This window comes from Mus musculus, chromosome 14 (assembly GCF_000001635.26).
Source record: "Mus musculus strain C57BL/6J chromosome 14, GRCm38.p6 C57BL/6J".
Taxonomy (NCBI): Eukaryota; Metazoa; Chordata; class Mammalia; order Rodentia; family Muridae; genus Mus; species Mus musculus.
Window position 1 is genome coordinate 119,097,803 of NC_000080.6, and position 18,437 is coordinate 119,116,239.

An 18,437-nucleotide genomic window follows, 5' to 3' on the forward strand; every position below is an offset into this window, starting at 1 on the left:
TCAACTAAGCAGGATCATAAGGGCTCACAGAGACTGGAGCAGCAACCACCAAACCCTTGTGGGTCTGCACTAGACTTTTTGCATATATGTTATGGTTGTATAGTCTGGTGTTCTTGCGGGACTCCTAACACTGGGAGAGGAAGTCCCTGACTCTTCTGCCTGCTCTTAGACCCTTTCCTCTTACTGTGTTGCCTCACTCAGCCTTTTGTGGCTAGTGTTACTGTAACTGGCTATGCCATGTTCAGTTGATATCCTGAGAAGCCTGCTATTTTCTGAAGGAAATAGGGTTCTAGGGGAGATGGGAGGTTGGGGAGGGAGGGGAAACTGCAGTCTGGATATATAGTTTAGGAGAGAATAAATACATAATAAAAAAATTGACTGACTGGGACTAAATGTAGGATCCGGTCCATGCACTGCCAGGACGCACTGTAGATAAGAGGAAGCAGATACATTTGAGCTAGAATCTCCTAGTCAATAAACGCTGTGTGCCATCAAGTAAAGGCAAGGCAATATAGTGGTGGATTTTTCCTTTGTTTTGTAGAACCATGGGATGTTGTCTTGTAAATTCATAAAAAACAGTTACAAAACTGCTTATGCTCAATATTAAAGAACTAAATTTGAGACAAAGTTTCCCTTTTGTAACTTCAGACTAGCCACAGACTCATGTAATCCCCAGGGATTACAAAGGTGTATCACCATGAGAAGCAGAGTTGCCATTTCTGCTTGCGGGATTACGATTGTCTGCTTTCTACAAGGTAACTAAACAGAACGGAAAACAAATCCCTTTGGATGAGATATTTGGGGGGGAGGGTGTAACCGAGAAACTGCCTTCTCCACTGTTAATTTTGGATATAAATCAAAATTATACTCCAAAGCACTATCTGCTGACTAGAACTTTGCAGAAGAGCTTGCACTAAAGGCCACATTCTGCCCTCTACATCAACAAGAGCGCAGGAACAGGAATAAACTTGGGACACAGAAGTTTTAAAAATCGTAGGTGCGTGGGAAAGGTGGGGCGAGTGAGTGGCAAGAGTTGTCCAGGGACCATCTAGAGCATTGGTGCTATGGGTGTGGGGGGGCGCGGGGTGGGTGGACGACGAGATGAAACCCTATCTGAGAGCCTCTGATTAGGTCTGAGGGGATGGAGTGTGCGGCTCGGGACGCTAAGGGGGCGCGGGCTCGCTCCAGAGGACTGCAAATCTAAGCGGATGCTGGGGTCAGGCGGGAGAACGCCTCGGATTGCCGTCAGGACTGGGCGGACACTGGATCTGAGGGGACATGGGACTGTGAGCGACCCTGAATCGCGAGGTCTGACAGCATCTTGCGGGAGGGGATGTCTCAGGGATGCCGGGTCCCTCCGCCCGCCGCCACTCCCCGGCCGCGGCGCTAGCCGGGCCTGGGCACCCACCTGGCCTCCAGCAGCAGCGGGGTCTCGGGCCACTTCGCAGTCAAGTGGGCGGTCACCGCCTTGGACGCAGTCGCCGTGCTGGCGCCGAGCAGGGCGAGCCACAGCGCGACGGAGCGCAGGAGCAGCCTCATCCCCTTCGTGGCTCTGGCCCGCACCAAGGCACGCCGAGGGAAGCGCGAGACGCCACGCTACGGTCTGGTCCTCCCGGTGCTCCGCCGTCCACTTCCGGTGGGGGGAGCTGCAGTCCGTTAGTCCGCCGGTCGTGGGCGTGCGCATGCGTGGCCAGCGAGGTCCAGGGGCGCAGTGGGGGGAGCCCCCGGGTGGACATCGGCCCCTTGCCTACGCAGGGCCGCCGCGAGGATTTTCGGAGGGTCCGCCGCCGGGTCTGGGGAACCCAGCCTTCCATGCCAATCTACCGCTAGCTGGAGCTGCCCCAGCCCCGCTGGTCAGGGACCCTGGGTGAGGGCCAGCTTTCCGGTTAGCATCACCTGGGGGGAGCAGGAGCGAGAGTAGGCCTCAAAAATGACGTAAAAAGGCGCAGGCGACTCCTGTGTGCACTGTTGGGAGAGCTGTGATTTATCTATCTATCAGTGGGCTTTCCCTGCTCTCTGGCTGGTTCTGAGGGCTGGACCTCGCTCCCCGCCACTGCCACCCCCACCCCCCAGGATTCAGTGGTCTCCTGCTGCTATCAGAAGTGGCATCTCAGGCCTGCCACTTGCTTTTGGAGTTGGGTGCAGAAGTGTCCTGACTCTCAGCCCCTTGGAAGGCCCAGGTGATTCCTGTGCCCCACAAGACTGAGAGGCGCTGCTTCAAGAGATTACAGCTGAATAGAAAAAGAAAAGTCGGAAAATGATAGCAGTGAAATGTAAGAGAAAAGTGGGGAAAAAGTAGTTCAGGAGGAGCACAGAGCCCTTGCTTCCCATTTGTGTACACCTCTGCTCTGTGGGTACACCCCATCTCTTCCAGCTGCCAACACACACACACACACACACACACACACACACACACACACACACGAGACAGATGAAGAGAGGCAGAGAAAGAGAGAAAGCACTCCATTTACCCTCACGTGTTTAGTTTTCTTTAGAAGATGCTGTTCAAAAATCTGCTCAGGTGAATCTCGACGCCAAAGTGGCACCTTCACTACTGACTTCTCTCCCAGTGACTCTTTTGTCAGCTGTCGTGTCGCTGGATTTTCACTTTAGGACCTGAACGCAGAACTTACTTACTTCCTACTGTAGATGGCACTTTTCTCTGAGGACTCATGCCTCACTCATTTCTGGAACAATTTATGCCGAGGATCAGTAAGTATCGAAAAGGCCTGGGTAGGTCCTGGGTAGGTAGACGGGAAGTTTACCTAAGGGCGCCGAACTTGCTTTCCCGTCATGGAGCCTGAGGAAAAGTATATTGTGAATCCTTAACATGTTTTGTTTTCGTTTTTTCATTTTTGGTTGAGATGTGGGATAGAAGGAAATCAGATGTTGACAGAGCCAGCCTTAAATGGCAGCATGTCTCATACAATGCCAATCTTTACTCAAAAAAAAAAAAAAAAAAAAAAAAAGACTTGCTGTATAAGTCACATGCAATATATTATTAAAGGACATAATAAACTCAAGTTAGAAATAAGTTAATAAGATAATAACTAAAGTTACATACTAAGAATCCTAATTCCTGTTGAATTCAGAGAAGTGGACATGCTACACCATTGGTTTGGAGAGAATGAAATTCACTTAATAGTGACCATTCATTCACACAATTACACACTTTATCTCTTACGGTATTTTCCTAGAACGGAAATGACTTTAGAACATTTTCTCACAGAGACCATCTCTCCAGGGCTGTTTCTTTGCCTGAAGATAAGAGGACACAAGTGGGTGACCTTCACATTTTTTTCTCTATGGAATTGCCTGGTGTAGACAGAAAAACCCAACTGCAAAAACCTAACAAAGCACACGTAAGTCAGCAAAATGGCCAGGGACTCTGAAATCAGTAAATTATAAAATTTGATCAATAAGTTCTAAGAATCAATAACCCCTGGGTTGGCCACGAACTCAACAGATTTTAGAGCTGTAACCATTTGTTAGCATTTCCTATTTCCCTTTTTTTATTTTTTTTTATTTTTTTGGAAAACGAAATCCAAGGTTAGTCACTGCCGAGTACAATGAATGTAAAATTCATGATAGCAGTTTTCATTATATGCGGAAGAAGTGATTAATGAGTTCTTTATAATAAGAAACGTGTTTCATGGAATAAATCATCTGGAATTCTTAAGGTGCAGAGCGGGCGACATTCATTCAGTGAGTATAATGATGCTGTGTGAGAATAACTTTAGATAATAAGAATCTTAATTTTCTGAGCTGAAATGAAGTCTTAAAGTTTAAGTGAAGTTTATAACCTCCTTTTGTTTTTAGATACCCTTTGTCGTAAAATAGACTCTATTGTCATGTTTTAACTGGGACATTTTAAATATGCAAGAGCATCCTGCCCTTTAGTCTCATTGGGAAGTATTCATAACTTAAGGAATTTGTAACATCTCCTTCCTAGGCAAGATTGTGTCAAAATTATAAGCAAATGAATAATGGTTAAGAGTGTCTAAGGATCAGCAAATCCAATTTTATAACTTTCCATGTTTTATTTAAAATAAGTTACTAATGTCCAACTCCATTCTATTTGTTTGTTTTTGAAGTCCCAGGATTGAAACAGAGCTTTGGGTATACTAAGCTGGCATTTTATAACTGAGCTACCCAACCTCTAAGGACATGTCTCAATGCATGTGTGTATGCTTGCATGTGCAGTTCATCATGGGGGCCTTCAAACAGCAGGTAGTGACTGTGAACTGTAAGTTTTAGATTAATTATTTTGACAATGTGAGAACTGGAAACTTGACATTTAACAATTATCTTCTATGCTCTCACACATAGCTAGTGAGGTCAAAGTACTTACTATTGGTGGCAAAATACATGAAATATAAAGCTGGTCATTTTAACCATATAGATTTGTTGCAGGATATCTGATCAGACTGTGAACTGTGATTGTGTTATTTACTAAAAAGAAAAACTGTTTCAGGTTGTGGTATGGCTTAGCCTTAGCATACACCTTTAATCCCTCTGGCTGGAGTACAGACACACCCTCAGTACACACATTAAAAGAAAACAATGAAGGTAAAGTTAGTTTGTAGAAGGAAGCAGACATATTTGAAAGTGATGTCTAATTGAGTGGCAGACACAGTGATGAATCAGAGAAAGATTTGACAGAGTAGGATATACTCAACTCTCAGGAGAAAAAAAAAGAAAAGCTACTTAAGAGAGAGGGGGAGGGGGAGGGGGAGAGGGAGAGGGAGAGGAGAGAAAGGCACTTTACAGAGACAGGTTGAAGAGAGACACAGAAGACAGAACAAGTCAGAGAATGAGAAGGAGCCAGAAAATTGAGCAGATTGCTACAGTTGGTTTGAGGCCAAGCAGAGGAAAAAGTCAGAGGCCAAGAGAAAAGGTAGATTGAATCAGTCAGGTTGGAATGGAATTTGAGCCGGACAGTTGAGTCAAACTGAAAGACCCACAACGTGAGGACTCCCCCACGTTCTGACTCAGGAGAGGCGACACCCCAAAATCACTAACGAGAAAACGGTCTTGTTGCAAATTGCAAGAGGATTTTTATTCAAGAGCGCTCTCGGGCCCACGGTCATACACCACGCAGGGGTAGAGGACTGTGGCGCCCCGAGTAGCTGGGTAAGGGGGTATTTAAAGGAAGAAACCGAAACTCAAGGAAGTGGGGAGGGCTTTGTTGGAAGATACCAAAGATACCAGTTAAGAGTCACAAGGAAGTGTAAAGTTACAAGAGTCACAAGGAATACCTGGTAATTGTTAACTCTCAAGACAGCTTCTAAGAGCCCCTAACAATAGCACATTTGCATTGCAGGTTCTGGTAATGGCCAGGGTGACTTTCTTTGAATGAGCACTCTTTGAACCCAGGAAGCGGGTGGGTAGAGGAATGTCGCTATCTCTTTTATGATTAGCATACCTTTACAAAGGCCACATTCCCAAGCCTGGGCCTAAAGGCCTAGAATTCTGTTTTTACGTTGTTATACTTTCAAAACCAGCCAGGCAGAGATCAGAAAGAACAAGAAAGGGTGAGTTTATTCAGCAGTAAATCTCAGAGGCTGAAAACATTCTGTGTCTAGATAAGATTTCACAGAGGCTGGAAGCTTCCAGGACTAAGCCTAGGTTAGCAGATGGAGGCAGTGAGCCTCCAGGTAACAATTACACCAGGCAAGTGAAAGATACTGATACATAGATTTCTATAGTCTACAGTGTCAAGTACACTCATGCAGCCAATCCCTAGGATAGTGAGAGGCCCAAGTTTGTAAGTTCAGACTCCATTTTAGAGAACCTAACCTAAGTTTGAACTCAGGTAACCTAACAGACTAGTACCTAACATTAGTTTCCAAGTTGCCCTCCAACAAAACCCGAGCCTAGCTCCAGTCTCTAGGCTAATCCCCAACAAGACCAGACTTTCCAGGTTTCACCCTCAACAAGACCAGTGTCTCCAGGTTATTCTCTCAACAAACCTGCACCCCCAGGTTACAAGCCCACCTCCTGACTTACGACCACCAATGCAGAGGGAAGCAGAAATTAAGTTTATGATATGACTCCCAGCACCAGCCAATTATGTTAAAGGCCATCGTAGCTTTCCAATCAGATGCTTGCACACTCACCTCCTGCTTGCTGCTTACTATAAAGCCTTGCCCAGATAGATATTCAGGGCTCTCCACCACCACTACCAAAACCATCCTGTGTTACAGGATGGAGGGGCCCAATAGAATAAAGGCCCTGCTGTGCTTTGCATCAGTTGGGCTCCTGTCTGTTTTGGGGGGATTGCTAACACTTCCCTGGCACAATAGCTCATCTTTCACCCTCTCCCTGGGCTCTGTGTGTCTGTTATCTGATTCCTCTAGATAATCACATGGATTAAGTCATACGGTATCTTATGACTGGTTTGTTTGAGCATAATTCTCTGAAGCTTTCTCCATGCTTTAGCTTGTTTCAGAATTGCCTTCACTTTTAGGGCTGACCAATATTCTGTTATCACGTGGCAACATTTAATTGATTCATCGTGGAAAATTTTCTTCCAAATTTTAGTACTTGTCAATAATACTGTCATGGATTTGATTACAGAAATACCTCTTCAAGCTTGTGCCTCCGTGGTCTCAGACCTGCACCCTGGAGTGCGATTGCTGCATCAAGTGTAATCGAACTTTCAGGTTTATGATGACCAACTGTTCCCCTTAGTGATTGTACCGTTTCGAAAACATTGTCACCAAAAGAGAACTGGTGTACAAGGATTGATTCCAATGTCTCTGTATCCTTGCCAAAGTGAAGTGATATATCACTGTGGCTTTAATTTTAATTTCCCAAATGATCAAGTTGTCTTGTAGCATAATTTTTAGAATTAACTTCAAAGCTAACTTCTGCATTGAAGATAGTACTCTTCATAATGGCGTAAGGATAAGACAATTGTTGCAGTAAATCTCCTCCCAAATATGCCCCGGCAATGAAAACAGCACAGTTAGTATGATTACATGCTGTGCGCCTAGATTGGGCAGATCTATCACTACACTACCATCTTCCACAGTTTATTTTTTCCTCCTTCTCTTTTTGCTCCACCTTCCCTCTCTCTGCCCAATCATCAGCTCTCCTTTATTTTACAAATTAAGGTGAGAAGTAGGTTTACAAGAAATCACCTGAGTGCTGGCTCATTCCTTGTTCACAACACCTCACAGGAGAATGGAATTAACATCAAATATATTAGCTCCAGGGCTATCCACAACAACCAGTGACCTTTGTCCCTCTTCACTAAAAAAATCATTCTGAAGACACAATTTAAGAGACTGACTTCAGGTGACCCCTGGCTACTTCTTGCAGGACACCCTCAATGAAGGGTTGGTGGTAGGGCTCACTAAAAAGAAAGTGTTTGTCTAGCCAACATGAGGCCCTGAGCTGAAGTCCAGTACAAAAAAATAAATAACTTCACAGTAGAACAGATAGGGTTCTACTGACAATTATGTAAAGAACAGCTTAAGCTAGTGAGAAAAATCTCACTTTTGTCTCCCTCGGACTAGAAATATGGCAGTCATGGACTCAGAGCGAAACTCACACGTTTTTCTCCAAGTATCTCTTTTGAAGCAATAGTTAATCCGGAAAGAAGACATGGGTTGAAATTCTAGAAGACAAAAGACAGTTTGGAAGGCAATGCCAATAAAAGGATTGTCTGCTACAAGTCTGTATCTTCAAGCTTAAAATAACCACCATAGTATGAGATTGGAGAAAGTCAATCCTAATTGCTTGAAGTCAAGTTGCAGTTAAGAAGAGCCTTTATTTCTGTAGTCCTAAAGAACAAAATATCAACATTTACTATTAAGTCATTCTCTCTGCTCTGTAGCATTTACAGCTGGATGGGCTAAAAAATCACATCTAATAAGTATTATGAGACAATGAAATTTACACCAGTTACGCTATTCTCTTAAGTCTCCTGACCCTGCCATTGACATGAATAGGATCAAATAACAATGTGTTCCATTTCAAAGGCCAAACTTGCATTATTCTTGGCTGGCTAGAGGAGTATGTAAAAAGCCATTCTTCCTGTTTGCCTTCTCATCTTCGTATTCCAGCTCGAGGGTGAAGGGGAGGCAGGCTCTGGATAAGGACAGCATGAGACCATGCGAGGACCACATCGAAGGGGAATTTGCATCTTGCATGTTATTCCAGTTGGAGATATTAGGACGGGGCACAGAAATGGAATGAACTCGAGAAGGTTTACAATGTCAGCTGACTCTACAAACCTTCTCATTTATTTTCATTGTCTCCACTGCACTTTGAGGCCCAGCTCCCATCTCTTTGTTTTTCTCACTTCCTTCTTATGGTTTTCTCTTTCACCATTAGCCTGATGCCATTCATTTTAATCCAGTGTGAATACATTCCCAGCTCTTAGCTAGAGGTGCAGAGCCCTATTTGAAGAACCCACACGGTCTTCCCAAAGGTCATCCTTTCCTCCGGGTCCCAGCTGTACTGGAGGAAAATGGGAATTCCAGCACACCCCAAGAAGGTTCAGGTTGGTAGTGCGTTTTATGATCCTGGGTTTCTACACTGTTCCCCCTGTATGCAGGCATGTTTTCACACAATACCTTCCCTTCAGTGGTCTGCTCCCTTCTCCACAGCTGTCCCACCTCAGTCTAAACCAGCCTTTCTCATACCTCCTCCGGGGATTTACTTTGAGTCATATCTGAGATCTATATGAGCATCCAGACTATCTGAGATGGAACTGTCTAAGGAGAGTACACCTGCACCACAAACCCAGGAATCTGCATTTCTCAGAAGCCTCTCAGAGAAGACAGGCAATGGGACGTGCTCTAATCTCATTGCGTTGCTGTGAGAAGAGACTCTGAGCAAAGAGTTTCTTTCAGCTCTCACCTCCAGGTGAGAAAAGCCAGGGTGTGATCTCAAGCAGGAACTCGACGGAGAAACAGACGTTCTGCCACTTGCTGACTCAGACTGGCCTGGACTTAGTTTTCTCATACAGTTCACAATTCCCTGCTTTGGGATGGTGCTGCCCTCAGTGGGCTGAACCCTCCTGTATCAATTAGCAATAGAGATAGTTCTCCACAGACATGCGTACAACCCTCTCTGACCCACATAGCTCTGAACTGAGTCTCTTCTTAATGAGTCTGTTGTGTCAAGTTGACAGTTAACCAACGTGGAAAACAAAGATCCGCTGATAGAGCTGGACAGGATGAAGTTAAAAAAGGAGAGGGGTTCAGTGGTCCATTAACACTGACCAGAGAATAAATGTCCTGAAAATTGGCCAGAAAGTCTGGGGATTGGGGATTTAAGCATTTTAGTGTATTTCATGAACATGTTAACATATATGATAGTAGTGAGGATAAAAATGCCAATGTTGTCACTTGATGGGGACTTAGAAATCCAGTTGTAAAAATAAAAACTAAAGCAATTGTATACATTTAGATGAACCTCTTACAGGTTCAAAACTCACAGTAATGCACCACACTATTACATTTAATAAAACAATCCTAATTAAACACCTAGGCAAGCAATGGCATTTGAAAATATACAACTAAATTATTGTCCTGTTTTGTTATGTACCGTGATTTCTAGTAGATTGTATTGCATTTTATATTCTAGACATTAATGAGTTTAATAGTTAACTAACAGGTACTTTGTAAATTTGTCTCCAAGTTTCATTTCAAGCCTTAATGTTCATGAAGCAGAGTTTTCTGTTCACAAATTTCCCAAACTGGTGGGAACACTGGTTGGATTTGGTATTAAATCCTACTGAGAATTTTAAGCCATAACCTTACCTAAAATTTATGTTCGAAGTAGTGTAATTTGAAATGCCAGAATCATCTCTGCTGTTGATTCAGGAGCTATCTCCTGCTTACCCATTTCTCTGCTGATTTTTTTCCCCTGGATTTATATTTCAGCATTTGGCTTTTGCTTATCTCTGACTTAGCCAGTCTTGGAGAATTGAGCAATGATGCCAGCTGGCGCACAGTTGAGCCTGCATCAGCATCGATGCCAGTGGCACCACAGTGGGTCTCCGTCTTGCTAACGTGCCTCATACAGGCGTTCAACGTGTGTGCCGACAAAGGAGAGCTGACAGTCATCCTCCCAGACAGTCAGTGTGCTACCACAGTGACCAAAAGCAAATCAAGAGATTCCCAACTGCCAGTGATAAGTAAAGATGGCCATGGATTCCTGCTGGTGGAACCAAGAGATCCTAACTGCCAGTGATAATAAGCGCTCAGTCAGTGCATTACCACAGTGACCAAAAACAAACCAAGAGATATCAGTAAGGACGGCCATGGCTTCCTGCCGGTGGTTTCGGATGAATGCTTTGGGCCAGAACACTTTGGGTTCTAAACACAATCAAACACTAAACTCACTCTCTTGGAGATGCTTAGGAAAGACATGCAGCAGCTGCCAGCCCTGATGTGAAGGATAAGAGCTATAACTGGATACTTGGTTAAAACTTTAACTTCATGTTCACAAAACTCCTACCTCCTATTTATATGTCTGAATGGATTTTTCATACCTCTGACATTCATGTGACCTTTTCCAAGACGAATGGCCAGTACCCGTCTTGTCTTTGAACACACCTCTTCCTGTAAATCTAACCACTAACATAACTTCCATAACAAATTTACTTTTCTTTCTTTTGTTTTGTTGTTGTTGTTTTTTTTTTTTTTTTTTTGAGCTGTAATTTTGTGCTACTTTTTAAAGTGGTTTAAATTGGGAGTTACACTCTCTAGCACACCTGACAGGCCGTTGTATGAAGAATAAGCCCGAGATCTATAACTCAGGGAAGAGAAGGCGGAAACAGTACAGAGGAGAGACACCAGTAAGGTGCGAGGCTCAGGGCTGAGGAGGAGGAAAGAGCAGACACATGCTCTGATAAAGCGTTGGGGAGCCAAAGTGACCTAACTGGGGAGGGATGGCACACTCATCAACAGTCTGGGGCTGGTTTTAGGGGAAAGGCATGCGCCCAGTGTTGGATACCCTGAGTTTCAGTGTGTATGTTGCAAGGACATAGACAAGACACAGGGTAATGAGACATGGAAGTGACAATTCTTTGTTGATTGGCATCTGGGGGAAGGATATGGAAAAGAGACTAAGGTGAGAGTGAACTATCAGGACTGTGGCTGGAACAAGCTGGGGAACAGTCAGCAGTCGCTATCCCAGGGGCGGGGGGCATGGTGAGTGTCACGTATGCTGAGCTTGAGATGGCTTTGAGAACTCCAAGATGGTATGGGCAGCTGCATACGTGGCTTTGAGATAAAACTCGTGGATTGCTCTTTGAAGATGAATTCTGTAAGATGAACACTGCCAAGTCTGAAGTGCTCCCCAGAGTCTTAGCTCTTCTCTTGTTGACCAGGGTTAATAGGCCCTGAGAGTGATCTCCAATTAGCCCATGGTTAATTGCCGAGAGGGAAGCATCATTTGTGGCTTCGTGAAGGTTAAAGAAGACATCAGCATTTTGTCACCATCACAGTGGCATCATGCCAGACTTAGAAGCCACTTCAGCCTGTATGACATCAGTAATTATTCATCTAAGTCTTAAATGTGAGGCAATTCCTTTCTATAAGAAAGGAATCTTAAATTTATTCTTTAAAAGTATTTCTTCTCAACTGTGACAAGAGAAAAAAAAAAGTCTATTCACCTCTGACAAAGAGGCCACTAGCCAAAGAAAAATATTCTCTTCAACTTAGCTTGGTAATTGATCAGAGCCAAAGTACTAAATAAAACGATTTTTAAAAAGATGTTCAAGAATTAAACCAACAAAATAAACTGCGTGAACTTTGAATAGATTTCTAGTTTTTTGTTTTTTGTTTTTTTTCCAGAGAAGCTGTTACGACGTTGGAGGATGAGCTGGGTGAAAATTAGATTATGACCTGGAGCTCTGACTGTAGAATTGATTACTATAAGGTGTTATAAAACAGCATTTTTAGGAGATGAATAAAACTTTGTAAAGTACTACTGTCAAATGATTTAGCAAAAGCATGTATTCTCAGGATGTTAAAATTGCTGAAATTGCAAAGCCTGCTCACTAGGTGGGGATCCATGCCTGGTCCTGAAGGCTTACTGCTTGTGGCTGGAGAGGACACAGACCCCAGCTGAGAACCTTCTGTTGTTTTCCGAAACCAATGTAATTCCTAGCTATATTGCAACTACGTACAACCCTATATGTGTAGCTATCACTGCCCATCAAAGACAGCTCTCTCTGTAGCAGAGAGAAGCTATTTCAGAGACCCCCAGCTGGTCACAGTGCAGAAGGTAATTGAGTGTGGGGTTCTCAGCCCCAGCTGGTCCATCTACACTGTGAGATCCCTATGTGAGGCTCAGCCCCAGCTGGTCCATCTACACTGTGAGATCCCTATGTGAGGCTCAGCCCCAGCTGGTCCATCTACACTGCGATCCCTGTGTGAGGCTCAGTGAGCATCATGGAAGAAGGTGCAGGATGATTGTTAGAATCAGAGGACCTGGACACCTGCTGCTAGACAGTGTCTCCTGGACATGGCATGGATACAGCCCCATGAAATCTCACCTACCTGGCTGTCTAAACAAGACCTACCCCAAGACCAACGTGCCGAGGTGGATGGAGGAAGTTTCACAAGGTACCACTCCTGAAGTGCTACAAGCTAGCAGTGTCTGCTGAGAGAAAGAATCCATTTTCTCTGTGACAGGTCCCCGATACCCAATCCCAAGTGGTCAATACACTCTGTAGGTCATGTGTAGGTGTGAATGTGTATGTATGCATGTATAAAACAACAGTTCTAGAGGAGATTATGCACTTTGGAGTCATAGATACAGGAGGAGCTGGAGAGGGAAGAAGGAGGCATGGGAATGAGGTAAATACATTTTTATGTATGAAGTTCTCAAAAATTAAATTTAAAAACTGTCGAAATTAAATGAATGTCCCACTGGAATTTAGTACTTTTCATGATAAAAATGTTTCAAAATAAAAATTTAAAAAAGTTTGGAGGGAGTTTAGATATCTAATTTTGGTGCCATTTCTGTTTCAAAGTGTTTATATGTGAACCACAGCCCCTCCCCACAGCAGCTATTGGCACAGTTTAATTTTCCCGCACCGGCACACCAATTCTTATGAGTTCCTTACAACACAATGACCAAATAAACATGCAGACTCTGGAGCAAGTTCCCTTGTCCCTGTTTCTAAATCCCACAAGTAGGGCTTTGCTCTTCTCGGTGCTCTTCCCAGCGCCTCACAGCACTTGGTCCACAGAGCATGCTCAGAGATGTTTTGCATGAATGAGTTCACAGAAAAGGAACAACAAGCCTTACCTTAGCAAAGATTCGTTTTCATTTATAGTAACACCACTCAACATTTCTGCCAGTGGTGGCATCAAACTTTATAGGTGGGCCAAGGGAACAAGGGCGGCTGGGAGAACTGGGAGACTATAGTGTCCTTCCTCCTTCCCTTCCTCTTTCTGTCCCTCCCTCCCTCTTCTTCTGTCTCTTTCATGTTTCTTCCTATGTAGCCTTAGCTGAACTGCAACTTGTTATATAGACAAGGCAGGCTCAGACCCACAGACATATACGCCTGTCTCTGCCTCCTGAGCATTAGGATTGATGGTGTGCGTTGCCACACGAAGCTTATATTTTTATGATAAATGTTCATATGTAGGTGCTAGTCATAGCAATATTGTTATACCTCGACAAATTGTCCCAGGATTGGGACACTTTAGATTTAGGCATAATAGGATGATGGCTCCACTGTGTGCTGTGAGGATTCACTCACTGAACTTGTAAAGAACCTTCACCACATTCTAAAGCCGCCAATGGTATTTGAGTGACCAGCCAACCAGCCAATCAGCTAGCTCGAACCAAATAAAAACCAAACACAAATGTTTTGCCTTTAAGGAGTAGGACCAAGCTAGGGGAAGGATGAATAGTCACTAAATTATAACTGTGGTCGTCTAAACAAAGATTCTCACCTACTGCCTTCCTTAGACTCTGCCAAAAGAAGTGTCAGGGAGCCAACAAAGAGCTGCTAGCACCAGAGTTCTCCTGAGAAAACGACCAATAATATGTGCATGAGAGAAGGGATTATTATTGACATATGGTTAGATCATGGATGCTAACAAATACCATGATCTGCTCATCTGTTAGCCAGAGAACCAGGAAAATAGTGTTTCTGATTCACACTTAGGGCAAAAGCTTGAAAATATGTGTAGCTGTGGATAAATATCACAGTCCAAAGGGCCAGAACCAGGAGAGAATGAACCAGCGTCCAAAGGTAGACAAATATGAGTGCCCCATTTTAGGAAAAGAAGTCAGGAACCATTCCTTGCAAGTGGGAAATTACCATCCAATCACAGGGCAGTCAGTGTGTTTCAAGGATTGTTTTTCACATCTCGTTTGCTTGGTAGGCACCTGTGTATATTATGTGCACCACTTGCATGCCTGGTGGCATGAATGCTGGAAGAGGGCATCTTACAAACAGTTCTGAGCTGTCACATGGGTGCTGGGGACTGAACTAGGGTCCCCTACAAGAGCAGCAAATGCTCTTAAGACCCAAACTATTTCTCCATCTCTGGACCACGTGTTTTCTTTACTCAGCCTGATGTAAGTGACACCCTCATTGGGACACCCAGAAATATTTTCCTGGCTACCTGGGCATCCTTAACTCAGAACAGTTGACATGTCACATCAACCATCACCTCAATTGTGGAGGGTATGAATCAAAGGTAAGATAGAGCCAGGAACGGTGCTCATGTCTCATTGCTTGCAATGTGTGGCTGAGGCCAGTGCCAACACTGCTTATTCCTACGAAAGGCGATTAGGAGACCTAACAGTTAGCTCTCCCTGTTTGCATTCATTCCAAGCTCATGCTACTTCCAATCTTCAAACTATCAGCATCAAGTCGTTTTTTCCACAAACCTGTACTTGTACCTCTTGTGTTCTTACTGTGGGAAAGTTCTTTTCCTAACTTTCTGTAGATGGCTCTCTCATGCCATGCATAAATGGAGCCTGCACCAGGCTCAAGTAAAAGCCGGCAGCTACATTCCTGTTTTGCTACTATTCAATCTATCACTGCAATTTGTGAGTGCAGAGTTTCCTGAGAGGAAGGGCATATTGACCGAGTTTTAATATTATACTCGGCTTTAACTAAATTAGGATTGAGCCTTACACTTCTATTAGAAACAAATTTTCATGCATTTCAAATGCACTAAAACAAAAAACCCAGTTCACTTGTAGCTAAAACTGAACATTACGAGGCAATCAGTATTTGATTTATGCTTTGAGAAATACAATGAATCACTCTCTGATTATAGCATTCCAAATTGCTAAGCTAAAGAGTCCTTCATGAGTTAAATACTTTCTCCTCAAAAATATTGGGTCTGTATAACAACATATCATTTCCATGATTTTAAATAGAGTATTTAGGATTCAGGCGTTTTAAGTTACAGGCATTTAATCACTGAGTCCACAAGATCATTCACATTGAACACAACTGTAACAAATATCTAAAAACTACTTTCAATAATGCAAATGAAAATCTCATATCCTTTGCATTAATATGAGTATGTAAAATTCTCAAATGAGGTGATTTATATGTAGACATAATTATAAAACATCAAAAGAAGCAGATTAAAATCGACACAGAATATAAAAGGCACACATGAGTGGATATGTATATAACAACTGTAGCCACAAGATATCACACATAATTAAAATGGATTTATTGCTTTGGGCTTTGATTTTTTTCTTCCTTTTATTAAATCATTATGGGCATCCCTTGTGTTCAATTATAATTAGGGTGCATACACATTAAAATATTTCATATATGTATATATGTACATATATATATATATAATACTCTACATATATAGTCTTTAAAATTGAACTAATAAAATAATATATATGCAAAATTAAATATGTATAATTCAGGTAATTAAAAATTATTCCCTAAACAACATACAGATAACTATGAACCACTGAATTGTATGTTATATTTATCTCACAGTGCATTGATCTGGCAAAGTAGAATTATGATATATGTTTGAATTGTTTTACTTCACAATTTACATTTTCAAATTATTATGCAGAGTTCCAAGTTTTGTAATTATTTTTTACATTTCAGCGTTTTCTTTGTAGTTAAACTGGTTGACCTTCCCCGTGCAAAGTAGAACTAGAAGACCGTGTGAGGCTGGATCATGAATCCTCTTCCTTGTATGTGGCAGAAGCAACTTGACTTTCTCTTGTTTATAAACTTTCAAGAGTCTGAGGCACATCAATCAAAAGAGGTGATAACAGAAATATTGTATTCTATGCAGGTTGTAAACATGAGATTCAGAGAAATCTGAGCAACCAGTACCTGGAAGAGAAGAGAGTTACCATAGAAGGTGGAAAGAAGCCTAAGGGTTACTAGGGGAACATCACAATAGTATTTCACAGTCTCACTTCTATGATGTTGATGAATGCCCTGTCATTGAGCAACGTAGGGAGAAAGGGTTTATGTTAGCTCATAATTGCTAGTTACAGTCCGTCACTGTGATGAAGTCAAGGCAGATAGTCTCATCACATCTCTAGTCAAAAGAGGAGAGAAACAAATGCATCATTACTGCTCATCTCATTGATTATTATTATTATTATTAGCAGTAGTAGTAGTAGTAGTAGTAGTAGTAGTAGTAGTAGTAGTAGTAGTAGTTGTTGTTGTTGTTGTTCATAGTTCTGGGTCCAGTCCAGAAGACAGTGCTGTCCAGCTACAGGTGAGCCTTTTCACCTCAGCCCAATTGAAATCCCTCATGGTCATGCCTGCAAGCCAGCCTGAGCTGGACAATCTTTCATGGAGACTCTTCCCAGATGATTATAGATTGTTTCAAACTGGAAAGCCTAAACCCCAGAAGTCCTCCATAGGCTATTTCCTCTGAGGTAGCAGTTATGTGAGCCAGTCTTATGTTGAGTAAAATTGCATTCCCATTGAAAGACACGTTGAACCGTGTGGAAGAGTAGAGCCTTTTCAGGGATTATTACATGTATATGAGGCTGCCAGTTTTGCTCCTTATCTAATAGCAATATGAATGCTGTCTTTATAAGCAGAAAAGGGACAACCATCCGAGTCAGAGGCATCAGGGAAGAACAGACACTCATAGAAATGTTACAGGAGAAGTTCAAGGATCATGAAGAACGACCAGCAAAGAGGAAGCAATGGATTTTCCCTACAGGTTTCACAAGAACAAGGCCCTACTGACATCTTGATTTCTGATCTCTATCCATAAAAACTGGATAGCTTCTGTAAATTTAAGAGAAAAAAAATAAAAAACACAAAAGCAAACATGGAACTTTGTTAAAGCTTACCTTGAAAATAGATTAGTGTCTGTGTGTCTGTTGGGCCATGTTCCCTAACTTTTATGAGGAACAATTATATGACTTGTAGACTCCCACATGGCTGGGCCTCACATTCTCTTTATTTCCCCGGAACATGAAATAAACCAGCTCTGTGTTCCTTGCAGCCCAAGCATCAGAGTGAATTGGAACCAGGAGTGGGGCTGTTACCATGAATTCTGATGAGAAATGCTGGCCAAGTGAGCTGTTTGCTGTGATGGGACGATGTCTGAAGTGGTGGGATTTCCTTCTATATCTGGGATATGTCTGCTGAATTATGTGCAGAAGCTATAATCTGCTCTCTTAAGATAATTACTCCAGAGTGGTTATACAAGCTTGCAGTCCCACCAACAATGGAGGAGTGTTCCTCTTTCTACGCATCCTTGCCAGCATCTGCTGTCGCCTGAATTTTTGATCTTAGCCATTCTGACTGGTGTGAGATGGAATCTCAGGGTTGTTTTGATTTGCATTTCCCTGATGATTAAGGATGTTGAACATTTTTTTCAGGTGCTTCTCAGCCCTCGGTATTCCTCGGGTAAGAATGCTTTGTTTAGCTCTGAGCCCCATTTTTTAATGGGGTTATTTGATTTTCTGGAGTCCACCTTCTTGAGTTCTTTATATATATTGGATATTAGTCCCCTATCTGATTTAGGATAGGTAAAGATCCTTTCCCAATCTGTTGGTGGTCTTTTTGTCTTATTGATGGTGTCTTTTGCCTTAGAGAAGCTTTGAAATTTTATGAGGTCCCATTTGTCGATTCTCGATCTTACAGCACAAGCCATTGCTGTTCTATTCAGGAATTTCCCCCCAGTATCCATATCTTCGAGGGTTTTCCCCACTTTCTCTTCTATAAGTTTCAGTGTCTCTGGTTTTATGTGGAGTTCCTTAATACACTTAGATTTGACCTTAGTACAAGGAGATAGGAATGGATCAATCCGCATTCTTCTACATGATCCCCGCCAGTTGTGGCAGCACCATTTGTTGAAAATGCTGTCTTTTTTCCACTGGATGTTTTTTGCTCCCTTGTCAGAGATCAAGTGACCATAGGTGTGTGGGTTCACTTCTGGGTCTTCAATTCTATTTCATTGGTCTACTTGTCTGTTGCTATACCA

The 18,437-nt window shown here is 42.8% G+C and overlaps 1 protein-coding gene and 1 long non-coding RNA gene across 22 annotated transcripts in view; one reads left to right on the forward strand and one right to left on the reverse strand.

Moving 5' to 3' along the window:
- The window catches only part of Uggt2 (UDP-glucose glycoprotein glucosyltransferase 2), a 117,791-nt gene extending 115,797 nt beyond the window's left edge, over positions 1-1,994 (reverse strand). For 16 of the 21 annotated variants that reach the window (XR_003950882.1, XR_003950881.1, XR_001781137.2 and 13 more), the window contains exon 1: positions 1,409-1,994. Coding sequence is in view for 4 of the 21 variants with exons in the window: in XM_006519376.3 (XP_006519439.1) it covers positions 1,409-1,539 (131 nt within the window). In the remaining 17 variants the exon portion in view is untranslated. The remainder of the gene's footprint in view (positions 1-1,408) is intronic. The other 5 variants (XR_003950888.1, XR_003950889.1, XR_003950887.1 and 2 more) reach the window with 3 other exon arrangements.
- Gm16835 (predicted gene, 16835) lies at positions 1,163-17,272 on the forward strand. The gene is made up of 7 exons (NR_153786.1): positions 1,163-2,273; positions 2,486-2,712; positions 3,230-3,362; positions 8,344-8,512; positions 11,817-12,590; positions 16,082-16,244; positions 17,041-17,272. It is a non-coding gene; the product is annotated as a predicted gene, 16835 (long non-coding RNA).
- Positions 17,273-18,437: the final 1,165 nt, after the last annotated feature.